Source organism: Larimichthys crocea, chromosome III (assembly GCF_000972845.2).
Source record: "Larimichthys crocea isolate SSNF chromosome III, L_crocea_2.0, whole genome shotgun sequence".
Lineage (NCBI taxonomy): Eukaryota > Metazoa > Chordata > Actinopteri > Sciaenidae > Larimichthys > Larimichthys crocea.
Genome location: NC_040013.1, coordinates 5,658,941 through 5,678,927, shown reverse-complemented (window position 1 = coordinate 5,678,927; position 19,987 = coordinate 5,658,941). Strand labels below are relative to the sequence as shown.

At 43.6% G+C, this 19,987-nt stretch overlaps 1 protein-coding gene across 11 annotated transcripts in view; it reads right to left on the bottom strand.

Annotated features, from left to right (window-relative positions):
• Window positions 1-19,987, bottom strand: part of kiaa0825 (KIAA0825 ortholog) — a 112,986-nt gene that overhangs the window by 46,729 nt on the left and 46,270 nt on the right. For 8 of the 11 annotated variants that reach the window (XR_003462275.1, XR_003462273.1, XM_027277861.1 and 5 more), the window contains 3 exons: window positions 19,042-19,186; window positions 16,762-16,917; window positions 15,136-15,230 (listed from right to left, as the gene is read on the bottom strand). Coding sequence is in view for 8 of the 11 variants with exons in the window: in XM_027277861.1 (XP_027133662.1) it covers window positions 15,136-15,230; window positions 16,762-16,917; window positions 19,042-19,186 (396 nt within the window). In the remaining 3 variants the exon portion in view is untranslated. Of the gene's footprint in view, window positions 1-8,346; window positions 8,490-14,433; window positions 14,579-14,909; window positions 15,004-15,135; window positions 15,231-16,761; window positions 16,918-19,041; window positions 19,187-19,987 lie in introns of those variants that run through there. The other 3 variants (XR_003462274.1, XM_027277866.1, XM_027277864.1) reach the window with 3 other exon arrangements.

Genomic DNA, 19,987 nt, shown 5'->3' with positions numbered 1-19,987 from the left:
TTTCTTTCAGGGGCTAGATTAAAAGAGATGGCTTAATTCTGTCTAATTATCTACCCTTACCCTCTCCCTGCTGCCTCCCCCTCTTTTTTTTTTTTCCTCCCTCTCCCTCTCCCTATATCTCAGTGTGTGGATACTAATTAGCTGATGTGAATTGTATCTACTATACAAATAGACAATTATGTGAAAAAATATATTCCTGCCTTTTAGAACATTACACATTTGTACCACCGGTATGAACTTTATTATGTTTCTTGTCCCTCTTGAGGTGGTACGGAAAGACAGGGTAACCGTCTACGCCGTGGATCCATCAACACTATGATACCATGACTGATGATATTCATCACACATTATCAAATTGCTCAGATAATTGCAAGACATAAGGGAGAAAGCGTGGTGTAAATGCCCTAAACACTGAACGGCACTGTCGACTAAACCTACAACGTTACCGCAATCGCAAGACTAGAAAAACATTTGATTCATCACCCTTAACTGTGTTAGCTCAACAATAAACAATACATTTTCACTCACACGTTCATTTTGCTTTATGTAATAATAGTGCAATCTGCGCGTGTGTGTGTGTGTGTGTGTTTGCATGTAAGCACGACTGCATTGCACGTTACATAAGCAGAAATCACATTAATGAGATCATACACTGGTGTTGAAAGTGCTAATTAGTTGCTGGGCTGAGGGTGAGGAAACTAGGCGAGGATCCTTGTGACTTCAACCATTGTTTCCTAATCCCCCTCCACACATTCATAATTCATTCCATCATGGACGGCGATGATACAGCGGCACTCGTTTTGTCTCTTTTTCTTTCTCTCTGGTTGGGGAGATGATGATTTTCTCTTTTTTTTTTCTCTCCCCCCCACTCCCCTTCTCTCTTTCCTTCTTGCTGTGAGGTTTCACTGCGATCATAATAAAATGTGCGAGCGAGGGATGTTCGCCTCGGGACCCAGCTGTCGGGCCACTTTGACAGCTTCATTTGTGGTGTCGCTCTTTGATCCTTCCTGTCACTGATATCCAACGCCACTGAACATACATTTGCCCTCCCCCCCAACCCAAATAAATAAATAAGTACTGAACTGTGCAAGTGCAGAGCCGACTGAGGCGAGGTTTTCGAGCTAGTTGGCTGTTTGCTACATCTGCTGTGAACTAGCTCGCCTCCACCCCCCTTTGCTCTCCCTCCACTGCAGCGATGCATCGACACCCCCAGGGCCGATCCCTTTGTAAATGCTCTCTGACACACACACACACCCACATACACACACAAACAAACACACACATACCCAAGTACAGAAATAACAACAGAATCACTCCCAACACCAACTCCCTTTGCATATAGTGTATATTCCCAAAGTGCACCATTACTGTGAGAGAGCAAGAAAGAAAGGTGTTGTTAAGATATGAAGAGTGAGGAGCAACGCTGAACATGAGACACAGATACACCTGGTATAATGTACGGGTTAGGTTACGGCGCAGAGAAAAACAGATAGCAGGAGGGAGAGCCGGAGGGGGCCTGATTATGATCGGTGCTGTCAAGTCTGAGATGCTGAGATGACAGAGATATCAGCCATATCTGCTCTCAGTGATACAGATACAGACAGACAGACAGATATCATTTCACACTGGCCTCCCACTGCATGGACTCAACCACCATGAGAGGAAGTGATGAGCCAACGGTATCTGTCAGTGCTGTTACTGTAAGTGAAACCTTTGTGTACTCTAGATTAAGAAATGGGGTTTTTTTCAAGGTGGATGGATAACGGTAGATAAATGTGTCACAATGATCTCTAGTTATAGCACAACCCCCTCAACTTTGTTGTGGTTATGAATTTCAGCTTTTGGTAGCCAATGACGTGGCCTTTACTTCTCGGCACTTACAGATGCACTTGTGTCGACACCCTTGTCAAACCTACAGTGAATACACCAGTAACACAAGACGACAATCCTGTCTCCTAGAAATTAGATATACTACTAAATTCCACCTTATCCCTCCAATAACCACTCTTCCTAAAGGATGATTAAACTTTTTTATGTTAACGTTTAGGCACTCGGTATTCTTAAGGTCAGGGAGAAATGACTTGAAGCCTAAGACTGTATGTGCGACCGCGACTTTCCCTAACCTCAACCAAATCGTTTTCTGTTTTGCTCCGATTTCCTGTGTCAAAGTCCTACGCTTTGCATACCCAGCATCCACCGCAACCTCCACCCTACGAGGATTGAACAAGACTCCGGTGCCCAACTATCTCTTTGGCTCAGCGATGGGGTTTTTCCTGTTGTGTAAGAAAACGCCTCACTCGCAATCTTTTTCATTTGCAGTTGAGCACTCGGATTTGAGCGCCTGCAAAATAATGCTGTTTTTACCACAAATACTTCAGATATCTTCACAATTATTCAGATTTGTATTCCTAAAATCCACCACAGAAATAACTACACCACACCGAGGAAATACTAGCCTACAACCAAACCATGCATCATAAATTAATAAAGTAATATTTTTATCCAGTTCTGCAATTTTCTTTGGCAAGTACTCTAACATGTGTAGTCCCTGCAATGCTCAGACTGTATAACATACATTCAGATAGACATGGACATGGTGTTCATATAGGAGAACCTCCTTGAAACGTCTTTACTGTTGGCAGACTCGGAGATTACCGCAGGCATTTTGACCTCTCTACCAGGCGTGTGGGCATCAAAACCACAGACCCTACAGATGAGGTGGGAAGGCCTTCCAAGACAGAACAAGAGAAAAAGAAAAGAGATGGTAGTGTGGCCCAACTTTCACTCATAGTGATTTTTTTTTCTCTCTTAAGGATCTGAGAATGAGAGAGTGTGTGTGTGCACGTGCGAGTGGAGACGAGAGTAGGAAGGGACTCACCTTGAAAGAAAGTGAGGATGAGAGGGAGGAGGGAGCCAAGCCACCTTTAAACTTCCACTCCTTTGTCAGAGGTGTGTAAGTACTGGATAGAGAGAGTGAGAGAGAGTGCGCTGGGGGGGAGGCTCACCTTGAGAGGAAGTGCTGGAAGGAGGGTAAAAACCTCCAACATCCTGACTCCTTTTATGAGACTGTGTAATAAGCAGAGCATGTATAGATACCAGTAAGGTGCATATGAAGGATACTGGAAACAGAAAGCAGAGCGAGGCTAACCTTGAGAACAGTGAGGGGCAGAGGGAAGGTCTACCACACGGTGATAAGAAGGGCTCTTTTAAAGGGTTGGAGGAGGAACACTCAGACAGGAGGGCTAGGCAGGCTGACTGATTGCAAGGTACAGCCCAAGGGTCACACTCTGACTCAGTGAGGGCAGAGATACTGGACACACACACATACCAGGCTCACAAAAACCCACCTATTCACACAGAAACACCAACTTGTCTCCTCACACACACACATGCACACACGCTTGAGCGCCCTATACCCCTCTGACCAGCTTTTCATCATTACAAGTCAAACTCAAGATGAAGGGAAGACAGATTACAAAACAGATGGAGTGATAGGAGGCCAGATAGGAAGAGACAGGACAGGGAGGCTCGACAGTAATCTAAATGTCCTTTCCTATGATTGTCATTGGCATTCTTATAGACTGGCATGTAGCAGTACAATATGTCAAATAACACCACTCACCGTTCAGTCTGCTGTAAAGGGTAGACCTGTTTCCATAATGTCATAAGGGAAAAAAAAAAACTAAAAAAAAAAAAGATGCTTCCAGCAAGCCTAGGTCCTGCATCCTAAGAATCCATCAAGATCACTGAATGTCTCCAGTGGCAAATTCAATCAAACAGACTGTTCTTAACAGTCATGACAAAGCAAAGATACAGAGGAAAACAGACATGTTTTAAATAAAAAAGAGAAATGAGAGAAAGAATTGATCCCTGCAAAAAAAGCGATTCATCTCAGAGGAAAAATTCCAAAACTTTGCCTTTATGTTTCACTTTTTTTTTTCTTCCTCTCTTTCCTCTCTTTCCCTTTTCCCTTTGTCTTCTGTCAAAAACAACTTGGGCTAACATCGCAAAGCTGTCACATCAAGGCCATCCCCTGCATCTTACAAAAGGGGGAGAATTCTGCAGTTGGATGGAGCGGCAAAGCTCTCAGACACCCAACCGTCGTTTACACACATGAGGTGTAAAAAAGACTGGAGGAGGAAAAAAAAAAGAAAAAAAAAAGAGCTTTTTCTATTTGAACCAGAGTTTGTGCCCTGAGGACAAACCCATTATAGCACAGTGAAGGAAGTTTTCCATGCAATAACTGAACAAATAGATATGGATGTAATGCTTGGGGTAGTAGGAGATCTAAATTTCAACCTTTTAAGCTATTTAAAAACAATGTACGGATTTTAAGAGCTGAGTTGTTTTTGGTTTTTTGCTCCCTAATGATGACAGTGTCACATGACTGTCATCAGTCAGACACAGCACAGTATGTAAGAATGCCTTGGTTTTCGACATGATCACAACCCAGTGCTATAACAGAGTCTTTCATCATGTCTGAGTGGACACACACACACACACACTCACACACACACGTGCGCGCGCACGCTCTTTCAACATCAGCAAATGCTTTCAACCATTAACATCATAGAAGCTAGATAAGTGTGCCCCCTCTTTTGCAACGACCACTGGGGAGGTGAGAGGCCTTGTAGTCAACACGCTGAAAGACTACTCAATGATCAAAGACTGAGAAAAACATGACCCATGATGGTTTCTCTGAGAAGATAGGAGAGAAGGGGAGAGCCGGAGCAGGTAAAAGGAGAAAGAGTTGAAAGAAACAGAGTAAAAAATCCACAAAAGGTGGGGGAAACCGAGAGCAGGAGGCAAGGAGAAGGGAGAGTGCAAGTACACACTTTTGCCCATTTGCCACAGGTAGACAACCTACCTGGTCACTACACTTAACTGTTGATCTTACACGTTTATATTATAATTAGGGTTTGGCATCAAGTCGGAACGTCTTTTAAATTCACAGTTAGATGATATTTGGTAAGAATCTGCTTTGTGCTTCCTAAAAATGATGTCCTGATCTGATGTTCTCCCATTACCCGTCAATGCATCTCGTTTAATCTGACGAGTGCAGCTACGGTTGTGCTGAAAAGTGCAGCTCTAAGCTTTGCAGGAAACAGTAGTGATACAGCATATTGTAAACACTGTGCGGAATGACATAATGCAAGAGAGGAAGTCGGTATGATGTGCCAAAACATTTATTGCAGCACGGTGTAAAATGTTTTTTATTACTCCAGTCATAGGCATTATTGCTGGTTCATCCAACTGTAAAAAAGCACTCACTCATCTTCAGCATGGCAGAGAGAGAGCGAGAGAAAGCGATGGGGGGAGGGGGGGTTATATTCCTTTTCTTTATGTTCTTACCAAAAGTAATCACCAAATACATCGACCCAAAAAATACTTTTAAGCCCCAAAATAGAGGAATTAATTCAAATTGATTAGAATCAATCAATCAAGAGTCATTAAATTATAAACAATATCGAACCCAAGATGTATTTTTCAATATTTGTGGAGTCTAGCTAGTAAAGGCATGTGAGGAGAGGAGAGGAGAGGAGAGGAGAGGATTCCAGCTGGAGTGTCCGCTCAGGCTGTCTATAGATTTGTCAAGACGAGTGCACCTCTGTGCTTACCTGTAATGGCACATAGGGCAGGGAGGCGGGACAGACTATTTCAATTCAGCGAAAGTGTGTCTGAGTAGGTCTAAGTGTTTGTGTGTGTGTGTGTGTGTGTGTGTGTGGGATTGCATGTGTGTATTCTTCTGTAAGACAAGAGAAAGAAAGAAAGAAAAAGCGAGTGATGAAAAAAAAGGCAAAGAAAAAGTGGAAACAAGTGTAGAGAGACAGAGCTCCTGGACAAAAGGTGGTGGCACAGAGTACAAAGATGACCACATTAGAATATGAATCCTGGGCCTCGGGCACTCCTGGCACTTAAAGAGCCCCTAAAGTCAAGTGTCAACCATTATGTGTCATCAGTGGTGACACAGGGTCACTGAGCAGGACGGATGAGGTCAGCAACAGTGCACACCCGCTCTCTCAACATGCACCATTAAACAGTCCCACAGTGTGCAAAGAGGACTAGCTGTCATTTGGGTGGAAAATAAGCTTTGCACTGACAAGAACATCTATCCAGCTTCTAACACAGGATTTTCTTTAACGGGAATCACCGTCTATGATGTTCAATTAGGCAAACAGAGTCAATATTTGCCTAGACACATTCAGCTAATGATATGATACTTTACATAATATGTGACATGTGCATTATAGACGGCAACATTCGCAGATGTAGCTCATTTCCTCCGATTAACTATCAAACAGGTACAAATAAAACACACAGGCACAACATGCTGAATGTATAAAATGCCTCAGTTGTTTGCTGCTAAACCAGCTCTGTAATTACCTGAAGGATGTTTTAATTGTCGCATGTTCTACTCTTAATATTAGTCAACGCTTTAGCAGCTCTCCAAGTGAGATTGATTGGATAAATCAGTCGGAATTATGGGAAAACAGGAGGCCTGCCAATCAGCGATGTGTGAGTGAGTTTGTGTGCTTTCGGGGTGCTCGTGTGTGGCTGGGGGGACGTGCCAGCGCACGAGCGCATGTACATGTTTGTCGGGATGTGTGTGTGTGTGTGTGTGTGTGAAAGTATATAGGGCTGACAGCTGGGCTTGTTCAAAAGGCTTACTGAGCATTCTGCCTGTTTTGGGAAGCAACAAGCGCACAGTCTATCTGAACAGGGATCTAAAACCTGTGTCAACAGCATAGTACAACCAGTGTAAACAGCCACTGAGTCAACATGCGATCATTCACATACAAACGGAGAAGCAGCAGTTCTGATGTATTTTAGTGTCATATGGTACAATAGCTAGTAAAAGACAACTGTATTAGTCACGGGTCAAAAAAGAGAGTTGATAAAGACTTTAGTTTGGCAGCAGAGTTGAGAAGAAATAGTGTTTTTGTGTGTGTTAGTGTGTGTGCGCAGGTACTGGGTTTCCTCCTGTGCACGCGCGTGCATCCGATGCCAACGTGTGTATACGGGTATGACGCCACACTGTGTGTGTGCGCAGACATGTGTGTCAGTCCATCAGCATGTCGGCGTCACAGTCCTTCACTAAGTCCCAGATTAACAGTGACAGGCAGAGATCCCTCTAATTATCTCTTCCTGGACCACATGCAAATGGCAGAGGCTTGTGGAGAGCAGCGATTGGCTGGGGCAGCCTGGGCGCCGCCGCCGGGCTAATGAGCCTGGCGACAGGATACAACCTCGTGATGTACCACCAAAACAAACCCTCACCAGCGCGCACACACACACACACACAGACATTATGTTTTAGGCATTTAGCTGGTGTCCTGTTTGAGACTGAATGACTATAAAGTCTTGCAAAATGAAATACATGAACGTGCTGCCAGAAATAAAATGAAGCCCTTCTACTTTTTAACAAGGGCATGATCTCTCCAAACTCTGTGTTACAATGTGTGCACCAGCACACACAGATATGCAAACACATTTACAATCCTCTATGTGTGTGTTAGAACTCATTGAATCATTAGCAATCACACACTACGTCACGTACTAGCTACTGAGGAGTATGTGCAGCACAGATCGGTGTTGACTCAGTAAACAAAATGTCAAGTTGCACAGAATAATCCTTCAATACATTCGTCAAACTATCAAGCATATTCTGCAGGCTGGAAGCCTAACTCACTGTCACCTCCAGAGGGTTTGAATAAAGATGGCACATAGAGTAGTAAGAAAAAAAAGAATACAGTGATGGACTGGAACAGACGGTCACAGTCTGGCTCTTGACAATGGACTGCTGCAGTCAGCTAAAAAGTCAACTCAGTAAATCAGCAGGAAACATGGCAACAGCGTCAAACAGTCCAACATGTCTTTAACTGAGTCCATCTAAACTGGTTGACAAAACTGGTTCCAGGGGCAAAAATACAGATTTTCTTCTTTTTTTTTTTTTTTTTGCTGACAGAGCTGACAAAAACAAATGCCCAGTAGACGTGCTAGAATTTTTAAGCAAAAGTTTCAACAAAGTCTCCGAAGTCAGAAACAAAGTACTTGTTCTTGAAGTACTTGCTATGATATAGCAGTGAGTTTTGATGATTTGTGACATTATTTACTATTATTATTAATTTTAAAGATATTTTTTTTTGTCCTTTTATGCCTTTTTTGATAGTACAGCTGAAGATAGACAGGAAGCAGGGGGCAGAGAGAGGGGGAGTGACACGCAGTAAATTAGCCGTCCGATGCGGGATTCGAACCAGGGCCAGCTGCAGCGAGGACTATAGCCTCCACACACGGGGCGGCCGCTTAACCCACTACGCTACCGACCGCCCCACTATTAGTATTATTATTATTATGATGATGATTATATGGTTTATCACTTAACTCTGACATCAACGTGGACCCTTCTTTCACGTGATTAGACAAACACGTCCCTGGCTCGGCTGTCATTAGTTTTTTCTTCTGGTTTTCACGCCCCCCAAAAAGGGGAGCTGTTGAAACAAACAACAAAAAAAAGTGAAATAAGCCTTAAGGTTGCTACATTACAGCTCATTTCATATTTATAAAGATCTGGCTTAAATAGCTGCTCATAAGGTCTGTGTAACAAAAAAGTGATCTTGCAAGAGAATAGTTTTTAGCTTTGTGAGGCTCCAAGCAGACTCATGGTATCATCCCCAAAATTCTGGCACTGTAACAACAGAAATTCCTGCGCTCCACCACAATTACTGAGGACAAAAGCATAGCTTTCTATTGCTGTGTGGAGCACTGTCTTTATATTTGTACCATCAAATGCCCCAGTGTATTTGAGGAGCCTTGGGACTTGCCATTTTTAATCAGGAACGGGTGGCTTTGTTTTGTCCCCGTTCCATCCAGTATTTCTCTCCATCCTTGGAGGGCTTTGCAGTAGATTAAGTGGCATTTTCATTTAGCTCTGGTGCTACGGAGTCTCTCCAACTATTTATCCATCCAAGACTGGATGTTGGAACAATCACAGAGGTTGCTATTTGTGTTATGAAATTCTCTGTAATCACAATATTTGTGAAAAAGAGGTCAGAACAAACTGCACAAAGTTCACGAAACACAAGGGATAAACCAGATAATCCTGTTGAGAAACTTGCCTTGTGGCATAAGAACTGTGTCGGTGAATGGTGATATTATTGTAACTGTTGTTAGCAATTGTAATTGTAACCAATTCAAGCCTCATGGGAACGGAGATTGCAACAGCGAAATGGTTAGAATATGATATGTCATGTAACAGCCAGAAAGAAATGGGGAAACTCATTTTAACATGACTGTATTTCCATAAAGGAGGCATCCGCATTTTACTGCTGAATGAACCCCTCAACGCTCTGTACGGTGTAAAGAGGAAATGCTCTTACTGTGTCAGCATATATGGCTGGACACAGTGAACAGTATGTATTGACCTGCCTATCATATCCATTACATAAACTTAACTCAAGCATATTACTGTACTTGGCTGGTCCAAAGTAAAATCATTGCCACTCTATCAACATTGGTACATCGAATGAATTAGGACTCTGTAGAGCCAAGGTTGGAGCAAAACATATTGTTCAACTGTACTGTACCACAAAGCACGGTCTGCTGTAACCACAAAGAACAGCGTAATGTGTAGTAATGACTGATGTCTCGTGTCTCTAGAATGGTTTGACCATGACCACTCTCTGAGAAGATAGATTTGCCTCGACCCTCCAGATCGTTTTTAGAGGGACAAGACAAATATTTCAGATGTATCACACCGAGGCATCATGCTGGAGGTGAGAGGAGGTAAAGGGAGACTGAGAGATAAATACAACAGAGGGGAAAGAGAGAGAGAGAGCGAGAGAGAAAGAGAGTGAGAGGGGAGGGAGAGGAAAAGTGTGGCCTGCCTGCCTGCCTGCCTGCCTGCCTGGCTGACAGTTGACTCTGTTGGATGTGACTTTCACAGTCTGCTGGCGGTTTGTGTGGAAGCCATCACATCTGTGACTGGCCGTTTGATTAATGAGCCTCTCAGCTTGTCTGTGCAGTTTGAGGAGGGGCCACGGCCTTATCCCAGGCATCACTGATTTATTCGCCTTTGGAGCAAACCTCCAAATATCACACACACACACACCGAAATATAAGAGCGAACATTCACACACACGCGGGCAGACACATGTACGCCCTCCATGATATGCATACAGTACACAAGTTGGTGCAGTGCGTACGCACGCGAGTCGGAAGCAGACTCATGCGCACAAGCTCGTCCCACTCCTCCGCCACCTGCTTACGGCTAATGAAAACCTCAATGTGTCAGTGCTGTCCAGGGGTAGCGAAGACAAAACACACCATGTATAACCAAGCAGACAAAAGATGTATTCTGTCTCCACCAACACAAACTCCCATCCCTAACTGTCAGTCAACTGAGGGGACACACACAAGGGGGATCGACGAGAGAAGAAAGAAGCCCTTCCTCAATGACACATCACACTCTCCTGATTTTCAAAAGTGACAAGTCTTTTGAATTTCTGGCCTCGCAAGACGGAGACCCTGATGATGGCTTGAGAGCGCTTCTTCTTGTTTTCTTTGGCAGCGGCAGCCATGAAATGTCACTCTGTCTAACCTTGAAGCTCTTTTCTCCTGTGTTGTTTAATGCTTCCAAGACTAGGGGCAACCAACTGCTCCAAACGGTACGGTAACATCGCCCTTTAAGTCAGATAAATGATTCCGGTAATACTTCCAGGTACATAAATGTGCATTAGCGTGTGCATACCCTCACATATGCGTGCACACGCACTCACACACACACGTAGAATGAAAAAAGAAAAAGCCCCCACCAACCAACGAGCACACACTCCCTCATTCTCATTCCCCGAAGCGTAAAGTAAGACCATTAATCCAGACACACTGAGATCCAGCTTCTCCCCAGGTTGATCAGCGTCCGTGGAGGAAGACGAACATTCTGACATATTTGTTTTTATTTTATTCCCTGAGAAAAAGGCCCGCCATATGGCAGAGCCCGGGAACAGATGGCGATTGCCCACTTCCTGAAAGCACAAGCGTCTATCGCCGCAATTTAAGGAGCCGCTCAAGCAAGAGAATGCCACAGACTGGCATTTTTCCACAAACTGCTATTGTTATGGACCTGAGGGGTAACAGCAACAATAAGACAATGCAGAGGGAAATGCTTTAGTGTTCAGTATTTACAGTGTAGCTTACCGTATTAAGTTACCAAATCTGTGGGTCAATGCTGCAATCCTCTTACTGTTAGTGTGAAATAAAAATGTAAGGATGAATGCCTACTCAGAATATTAGCTGTAAAAAAAAGCACAGCATATTTGTCTTTAAATTTACTGTTGGCCAATGTATGAAGTCTTTGTGTTGTCCCATCCTGTTTTTTTTAGGATATGGTACTTCAGACCTGTGGACCCGTGTCGTAGATGTAAGCATGAATGTCCTTGGATGATATTAGGTCCTTATGATGGAGTAGAGGAGCTGCCCTGTGACACATGAAGCCTCATCTCTCATACTTGGCTACCCCTTATCAACCAGGTCAGAGGACCTTCTCTGACATACAGACACAAGGAAAGTGTCACAAAAAGTCACCTTGGCAGATGACAGTTAAAATGTGACTTTAGTCCGTGGCAATGCTCCACACTTTTTTTGAGATATGAGATTTATTTTTTTTCTTGGATGGAAAAGAAAAATGACATAAAAGGACTACAGCTCCTAAAGGCCTTGTAACACAATCAGAGTTAAAATAAGGAAGAGAAGGGCCAACATTGCCACCATTAATTCCAACCTACACAGGGGTTGCGTTGCTTTTGACTGTTCACGTACAAAGGTATGTTGTGACAGCGTTGTTCACTAAAGAAAAGAAGACCTCAAAAGAGGGACCAAGGACAAAGCAGATTTATCCATTCATGGATCACTAGTTGAAGAGAAACTATTCAGTATCAGGTGAATCACTTAGTACTCTGACTCCATGCCACCAGAACAAACGGCATAACTTACTGTCAAAGAGTGAGTGAATGTGGACACTTTTCAATCCGTGGATCGTGACAATTAACACAAACCTTTAGTGCTCAATTTGTTCAAGGTGAAACGTCACGTAGATATTTAACCTGGGTATGTAATGTAATTGATTTTGGCTTTTCAAAGAAACCTTGCTTCAAAGTTGCTAGAGAGAGAAGAGTAATAAAAGAAACGAGTGAATAGACCTCAGGTTGGTTCGTATAAACCTCATATGTACTATAGTCCGACTGAGATCTGCCATGAACCTTGATTCTTTCTGCAGCATACCTCTTTTATTTAATTATACATATTCTTGTGTTTAGGTTAGACGACTGATGTAGAGTTAGGATGATGTGTAAAGAGAAACAAGCAGCGCCATACAAAGATGTTAATTAAAAGTCTCTCTAGAAAATCTGAAAGTATTTAAAGGCTGTGTAGATACAATAAGAGATTCTGCTAACATGGGCAAAACACAGACTCAGTCTACCAGTTAACCGCCCAGCCAGTCAGTCCATAATCTATCCATCAATCCATATTTGAGACCTGTCATTTATCAAAAAAGCCAACAAACAAACAGGCTAGTTAACCTCCGAGACATTCAGTCAAAATGCCATTCAACCTGTCATTAATCCACCTAAGCTATTCCCCTAATCACTGCTTCCTACATCACAACATACACAACCAGTCGGTAAGCAGCCAAACCCTTTGACCAGTTAGTCAGCAATTTAGCCGGCAAACGAGTCGACTAAAATGTTCGCCCACCCACAAGTCATCTATCTTTCCATTCAAACTTCCAGCCTGCCAGGAAGTCAGGTCAGCCAGTCAGCCAGTCAACCCTGGGGGTCCTGGGGTAGTATTAATCAGTCTGGTTTCTGCTGAAAAGCTCAATCTGCGGATGATGGATGAGCTATCGTGCTGAGGGAACTGAAGTGACAGGTGACAAAGAAGGACACACACACCTGTATAAATCCACTCTCCCTCCTGTCTGGCCCCCGATGTTACACCGTCAAGGTAGCAGGGTGAAAGCGCATGTGTGTGTGTGTGTGTGTTGGTATTTATGTGTGTGCAGGCGCAAGTGTCTCAGCATGTGTCCTGCTCTGCTAATGAAGTCATCTGAACAGTGATTTAACAGCCCTGGTGTAAAAGCCTACCGCCCTTAACTCATAGCCTTGCTCCATTAGAATGTGATATAAACCCTGGGCACAATAACTGTCCTGCCACTGTAACAATATATAGGAGGCCAATGGGCCACACTGCTAACTCACACAGTCCGGGGAGCGGAGAAAAAAATAAAAATATATTGGCTGTGTACAAGGAAGAGGAGTCATTCAAGGAGACTAAAACTTATAAGACGGAAAATACCGAACATTTCAAGGTCACGTTGATAGGTGTTTTTGTACAGTATGAGACAGCGTCATTACTATCGATATTGTGAAATGTGAACGATTACGTCCTGCCATTTGTCCAGCAACTGGAGCTAGTAAAAGAGTAATTGTTGTGAAGCCTGAAGTGAAAACAGTCGAGGGCGCTTCAGTCTGCGGTTATGCAGAAAGCATTATCCTTATCTGCACTAACAAATGGATCAGTGGATCCGACATCAGTGCGCTTATCCCGTGAATGGTCTTCTATAGCTTGAGAGAGATTTTTTGAGTCGGAGATGGAGCTGAGGAAAAAAACTTTGACAGCTTTACATGTCGCCAGCCGTGAAACTAACTTCCTGCTCTGTGCGAGCGTCTCAGGCAGAACCAAAGCCATTCTCCAAATCCTCCATGAAATCTGCTCCTCTGGCCCGACAAAGAGCGACTAATGAGGCAAATGGCAGAATCTCAGACACTTTGATACTGTGAGATTAGGGTGAATTATATAACCTTTACTCTCCAATCCCCCCCCCACCAACCCCACACTCACATCCCTCCTCATGTCGGTCGACTTTTCTCTCTCTCCATGTCACTCACAATCACAAACTGCAAGTCCAATCTCTCTCTTTTTTTCTCTCCCGTCTTCCCATCTGACTTCATATCCATTCAGTTTTTATTCATGAATGCCCCAACACTAATTTGCCTCAGTCAAGCGATGACAGTATCTGTTTTTTGCAACATGCAACAAAGCAGCATATAAGGTGAGGAAGAATGGAGTGTGTGTGTGTGTGTGTGTGTGTGGGGGAAGACGGGCTAGAGGCATGAAGGCGACAAAGCTCGTCACAGCACAGCACAGAGCCGCGCACTTCACCCTTATTAGACCTGTGTCCTTGGCAGATGCAGAGCTTGCCCTTTGTTAGGAAGGTGTGTGTGTGTGTTACAATGGCGGTGATTTAGAATGGATTGGGCGTAGGCGTGGAGACAAGGTGCAGTAGCCCCATGGCTCCCTGATAGCTGGCAGTGTGACAGCTGTGAATGGAGAACAGGGAACAGCCTGAAGTATTGCCATCTAATATGTGTCACATACCTGCATAAATATTTATGCCCGTTGGATAGCAGAACGGGAGAGGAGGGAGGGAAAAGAGGAGGTTGGGACAGGAGTGGTGGACTTGGGTGAAAACTCTTCAATCAGGTGACATCAAGATCTGAGCTAGCCGCTCTCCTCTTTCCATCTTTCAAAAGTACCCAAAATGTAGGCACACGCCCGTTACTAAAATCTGCAAACATTTTGTCCATGCAGACAGTGAGTCACACATGTGCATTGATAAAGTAAGAACACAGACATAATATAACACTCCAGTATCCTTTTTATCCTCCAGTTTTTTTTTCCAAAGCTCAGCCTCCATTGTGGAAGCCACAGGAGCCCTTGGCCTTTGAACAAAGTGGAAGTTTGAACCTCTGATGACGAGCAGATAGGCTACATGATCCCCAATGACTGAAGCTTACGCCGAAAGTTGAGTCAAAAGGGAATCTGTGGGTGGAGGGAAACTTGCCTCAGGAGTCCCAGGTGAACCCCTTCATTTTGTACAGGTAAAGACACTACTGATGCAGCACGTGCCTCTGCGGAAGCAGGGCTTTTATTTCATGAAAAGAGTTTCTCAAAAACAAAAAAAAAACACCTGTGAGGATCATGATAAAAACATGAAAACAGCCGAAGACACTCACACACAGACACACACACACACCGCTGTCATTGAACATGTGTAACAAGTGAAATGATTGTTTTTACCTGTTGGCCAGCAGAGTTTTGAAGGTGACCTGACTCATGCCCTGATAGGCTGGCAGCAGCCTCGGCCAGTCCCATGACCAGTCGACCACTGCGCTCTGTTGATGTATGAGGATAGCGTATTGTTAGTTATTAATCAGGGTTAATACCATCAGTGCATTACCGCTCCAGCTGGGACCCACTAACAAAGAAGGAGGGGGGTCCCCAGCGCAGACTACCGACACCAGGCGATCAATCATGTCCGCACAAGAAGGTTTTTATTCCAATAAGACAGCAATTAATTTATAAATCCATTTGGGGGGATGTAGCCATCATTTATAGAAAGATAAATCAATTTTGGGAGGGAGTCGTTACTCTTCTGACTGCACTGCTTTTTTTTTTTTCTTGCCATCTTCAATGGCGCACTGCCAACCCCCCCACCTACCCCCCCATTTCCCTCTCTCTCTCTCTCTTTTTTCCTTAAACACACACACACACACACACACACACATAAACACACTTGGCACTAGCACCATATTGGGAAAGCAAATAAAAATCAGATTGCTTTGATTGCCAAAATGTCACTCTTAACTCCGGGCTGAGTTTTTATTGACAAAAAGGAGGAGAACTCCACTCATTCCCTCCGACCCACCCCACCCCACCTCCCTCTCCCCTCCCTCTGCTCCTTCCTCATAGGTGATTGATGGATGTAACTTTTTTTTTTCCTCCTCCTCCTCCTCCTTCTCCTCCTCCTCCTCCCTCCATTTTATTTGACAAACAACACAGGCACCTGAAGCGGAGAAGGCATTTTAATCATTCTCTTAATAGGGTGTTTCTATGCAAAGCTATGCAGCCTCCCGTGATAAGCCGAAAACAGGACTTAGGATTAAAACGTGTAGCAAAAAACAATAGCGGCTGCACGGCTACATTACAACGGATCACAAACGTATAAATACATCTAATCCGTTTTTTAAAAAGTAGAAAGACATACACAAGCCTGTCTCGGAGAAATACTAGCCTTTGTTGATTATTTTTGTGTGATATCAGCGGTATTTCCCATGATAGCAGGAGGGAAAGCTGACAACTCATACACAGAACTAAAACTACCTGTAGCAACTTATCCCCTTTATGGTGAGAGAAATCTAACAATTAACTGAACATCACGGTGGCACTCCTGGGGATACGTTTGGGGTAAGAGGGTACACGGTTCAAAGCCCCAAAGAAGTGCACTTTAAGACTGCACTCTCCTTTAACGTTACTCATTTCTTTTATAAAAAAAAGAAAACTTCTATTATCTTTTCACCTTTTCATTGTTCCTTTCTTCCTGCCTAACTCCTGCTTGGAAAAAGGGTAGAGACCTACGGAGAATAGGAAAGCCGAGCCCCAGAAAGCCCTGACAATTTCAGAGTTTGCCACAGTATCCAGTTCACTAGAGACTCAAACAGTTCCTAACCTTCAACATTAAGATTCTGGCCTTGGGAGAAAGTTAAAACGACAGTGCCATGCACACCCCACACAGCACAAAGTCTAAAAAAAACATAAAGAAGCTCCAATAATCGCGAGAATATCAAAGACTTTTTATAGAGCTAAAATAAAAAATTGATGATTTTCTACCAAAATAAACTCTGATGATGAAAATGCTCGACAAACCTGATCCAGCCTTTTCTTCCCAATGTGGTCAAATTGGTGGAGTGGGTTGAAGCCGGCAGTGCCCACACGACTCTCAGAGCTGAGGTCAAAGTTCACCAAGTCAGGAGGACGATCGGGCGAGTCTGCGCTTTCGCTTAGTTTAAACATCAATAGTTCCTGTATCCAAAACAGAAGACGAGATTGAGGTTAGAAACACAAGAGAGACAGAAAGGAGGATGGTTGCACAACACATATCATGACTGACAGACTGACAGAAGATGCTGTGTAAAGAAAAAGGCTGACGAACAAAGAACCAACAGAGAGGCCAAAAAGTTACCTACAAGTAAACGAAACTTCCTCAGACTGAAAGAGCAGCAGGGCGTATAGTCTGCATACAGCATACTGGCTTTATTTGCTAGTGCAAAATTCATTGGCGATAATGATAATGAATTTCTGAAAGTTTGTTTGACAATGACGCCGACGTTTGATTGACCAAACAAAAGCACAAACTAATCAAGTTCAGACAGTTTTTTCCCCCAGACGAGCATTGTAATGGACAGAATGGTACCCATCCACCTATTCCTTAATTGATCAGTCTCACAAAAGTATAATTAATCAGAGCTGTTCAGAAACAGAGCGATGAAAACACAGAACAAATACAGATCCGTACGGACGCAGAGAAACAGAGGCGTTTTCAGGACACTAGCACATGCTCTACTTTAGTTTGTGTAACCTTTGCTGTGGTTGTACTACAGGTGTCTTGCAAGATGTACAGTGTAAAGTAATGAGTTTGTGTGTGTCTCTGTAAGTGTGTGTACGGTATGCGTGTGTGTACATGGGCATCCTGGTGTGAATCCACTATATTCCCATCCGTCAGCTTGACATGGCCTCCGAACCTCCTATCCCCCCGACCTCACCGTCAGCCCCGTCTGTCCCTGACCTGTGTGTTCTTGCCTCGACCTTGGGCGGGTAGAGATACCGGAGCTGCCATGAGGGTAACTCACAGCCTGCTTGGGAATCCCGTTCACATTCTTTTAAATTGCTACGCAGAGTTATAGCGGTTCATGGACTCAACATTCAACAGCAGCATAATGTATACGATGCTTACGTCCGTGTTATTCCACAATGTGTCCTAATAGACATTCTATAGGAGGTCCATGTCAGCAAGGATCACATGAGCAGCAGCAACACCTATACCTTCAGTATATATGCTGTGCTGTGGTGATAACTTTTCCATGTACTCCTGATGTATGTATTTTCTGTAAGAACAACTCTCCCTTTAAAGATAATTAAGCTTTATGCTACTTAAAGCTTAAATCTGGCGATAATATTTTTCTTAATGTCAAAAAATTTCATAAAAACACTGAAATCAAGTAGAATAGTTGAAGCCTGATATATATTTACATTAATAGCTGCCATAGATCTCTGTTGCACGAGCTGAAAGTAAAGTAGTCCCCAACAAAGACACGACTCACTGCTGTTTGAGCAACGTTTGCTAAAAATTAGTGTCCAGCCAATATTAATTATCCCTTTTTAAAAATTCAAGTATATGCTCATCACCGTTTTCAGAGGATTTATGTTCTCAATATGGACTTGAGTCTGAGTGTCACACCGTGAGGGGTAACACAGAATATTACCAGCGTCATCCCGGTCATCGTGATGAGAATATACTCCATAGATACGTGTGATACAATGTATAGAGTAGTGTGCATTGGTATCTCTGTGATGTGAAGCAGCAGGAGTCTGTTTGTGGGATATAAATGTAGTGTACTGTAGGTGGAGGATGTTTCAGGCCTACCTGAAGAGGTGTGATGGCACAAGTTAAAAGAACTCAATTTTCTGTACATGACACTTCTTATGTACTTTTTCTATATTTACCTTTTACGTATTCCAACCAACAGTGTACTTCAGGGAGAATATAACCAAACTCACTACATGTTATACATATATGTATTTGTTCCAATTAAATTGAGCACTTTAAGAGAACTGCTACTTTTCATTTTGTCAAACTTTTTTTTCTCTGAAGTGAATTTAGCTAAGAAAAACTTCCACTTGAGTCCTCCTCCAAAAAGTCCTGTACCAGAATGTGGTGTGGCTCCCTGTGCTCTACATGTGGCGAGCGTAAAACACAGGAAATAACTGTAGGTTTGCACCCTTGAGGTCACCTGAACAACAGAAGATCAGAACAAGCAGACTGCACACATGCAGCAGCCGTCTTCCCCCGTCCCCCTCCCTCCTGAACAGCCTGCGGCCTCAGGCCAGCAGCCACCTAATTGCTGGGGAGAGGGAGTGCTTCCCTACCTCATTGCCTTGGATGATGTGATAGATCTGCCTCAGGTAGTCGCTGCCACCTGCTTTGTGGCAGACCTCCAGCAGCATCAGGCCTATTTTCTGCTCAGTCAGTTCAGCCGCAGCGACTCCGCTCTCACTTCCTTGCTCAAATACACTGGGAGAGAAACAGAGATGGGGGGAAAAGGAGGAAGATGGGAGAGAAAACACAAAGAGGGGGGAAAACACAGAGAGAGGAGAGGAAAGAGGACGAGGGATGATGTCAGTTTGTGTCTCAATATCACCTCTGGCTGACAGTTTTCTAATTTAGAGAAGAATTTGGGAGAAAATTTGGAATTTGTACCACACAAGAAAATTTAATGAAACACGAGTCCCGGGTTTAAAATTAAATTTTTGGGGTTTTTTAGAAAAATCATTCACTCCAGAGGGCAAATCAACTTTAAATTCCTGGCAAAGAAATATCTTTGCTCCGCTTAACTGCCTGAAAACCGCACGGCCCGGTCAAGGCTAACTCTATTGAGAAATGCAGACAAATTATTGAGGGTCAGATAGCAAAATAATTTCCACTGTTTTCATTACCATTCATGAGATACATAGGGGGGATTTTGACCGAAGGATGCCGGTGCACTAAAAATGATTTGTGTGTGTGTTCTTAAGTGCGTATGTGTGTGTGTGTAATTGTGTGTCAAGGTCCTCATGCATGTACAGACCCCAACCCTGGCAGACGCCTGCATCATTTTCCTGCCCTTCCTGTATGGATGGATATCACGCTGCCGTCCATCAAACCCTCTCCTTCACATACACTTCCTGTCATTGTTCTATCTCTCTCTCTCTTCCCCTTTGTAATTATAAGGTGGCAGAAGCGGTGTCGCCTGTCAGCCAGCCATTGGCTGCTTGACATTGAGAGTGGCAAAGGAAGAGGAGTCCCCTTCTCCTCGTCCATGTACATCCCTTCATT